The sequence below is a fragment of the Cystoisospora suis genome, assembly GCF_002600585.1.
Source record: "Cystoisospora suis strain Wien I chromosome Unknown contig_3844, whole genome shotgun sequence".
NCBI lineage: Eukaryota > Apicomplexa > Conoidasida > Eucoccidiorida > Sarcocystidae > Cystoisospora > Cystoisospora suis.
This window is the reverse complement of record NW_027156639.1, coordinates 17,368-17,618: the sequence shown is the minus strand read 5'-3', so window position 1 is coordinate 17,618 and position 251 is coordinate 17,368. Positions and strand designations below refer to the sequence as shown.

Sequence of the window (251 nt, the reverse complement as noted above, 5' to 3'; positions counted from 1 at the left end):
AAGAAGAGGAAGAAGAAGAAGTTCCATTACCTCCTTCAGCTTCACCTCCCCCACCTCCGACGCCTGGACTATTAGAAGGAGTAGGTCCGCTAAGACTTCCTCCCCCACCGTAGAGCAGTGAAGAGGAAGAAGAAGAAGCAACCTGCTGTGATGGCTGTTGATCCGATGAGCCCCCTGCCCCAATGTTGGTCGAGACAAGCGGCTGAAGTAACATTTCGATCGCATCCTGACAGGTGCTACACCAAACAGAA

General features: G+C 52.2%; 1 protein-coding gene across 1 annotated transcript in view; it reads right to left on the bottom strand.

Moving 5' to 3' along the window:
• CSUI_007319 (bromodomain-containing protein) overlaps positions 1–251 on the bottom strand; it is a gene marked incomplete at its 3' end in the record, with an annotated part of 9,855 nt that overhangs the window by 2,613 nt on the left and 6,991 nt on the right. Inside the window, exon 8 of the mRNA XM_068067465.1 lies at positions 1–236. This exon is cut by the window's left edge and continues 63 nt beyond it. Coding sequence (XP_067920559.1) covers positions 1–236 — 236 coding nt within the window. The remainder of the gene's footprint in view (positions 237–251) is intronic.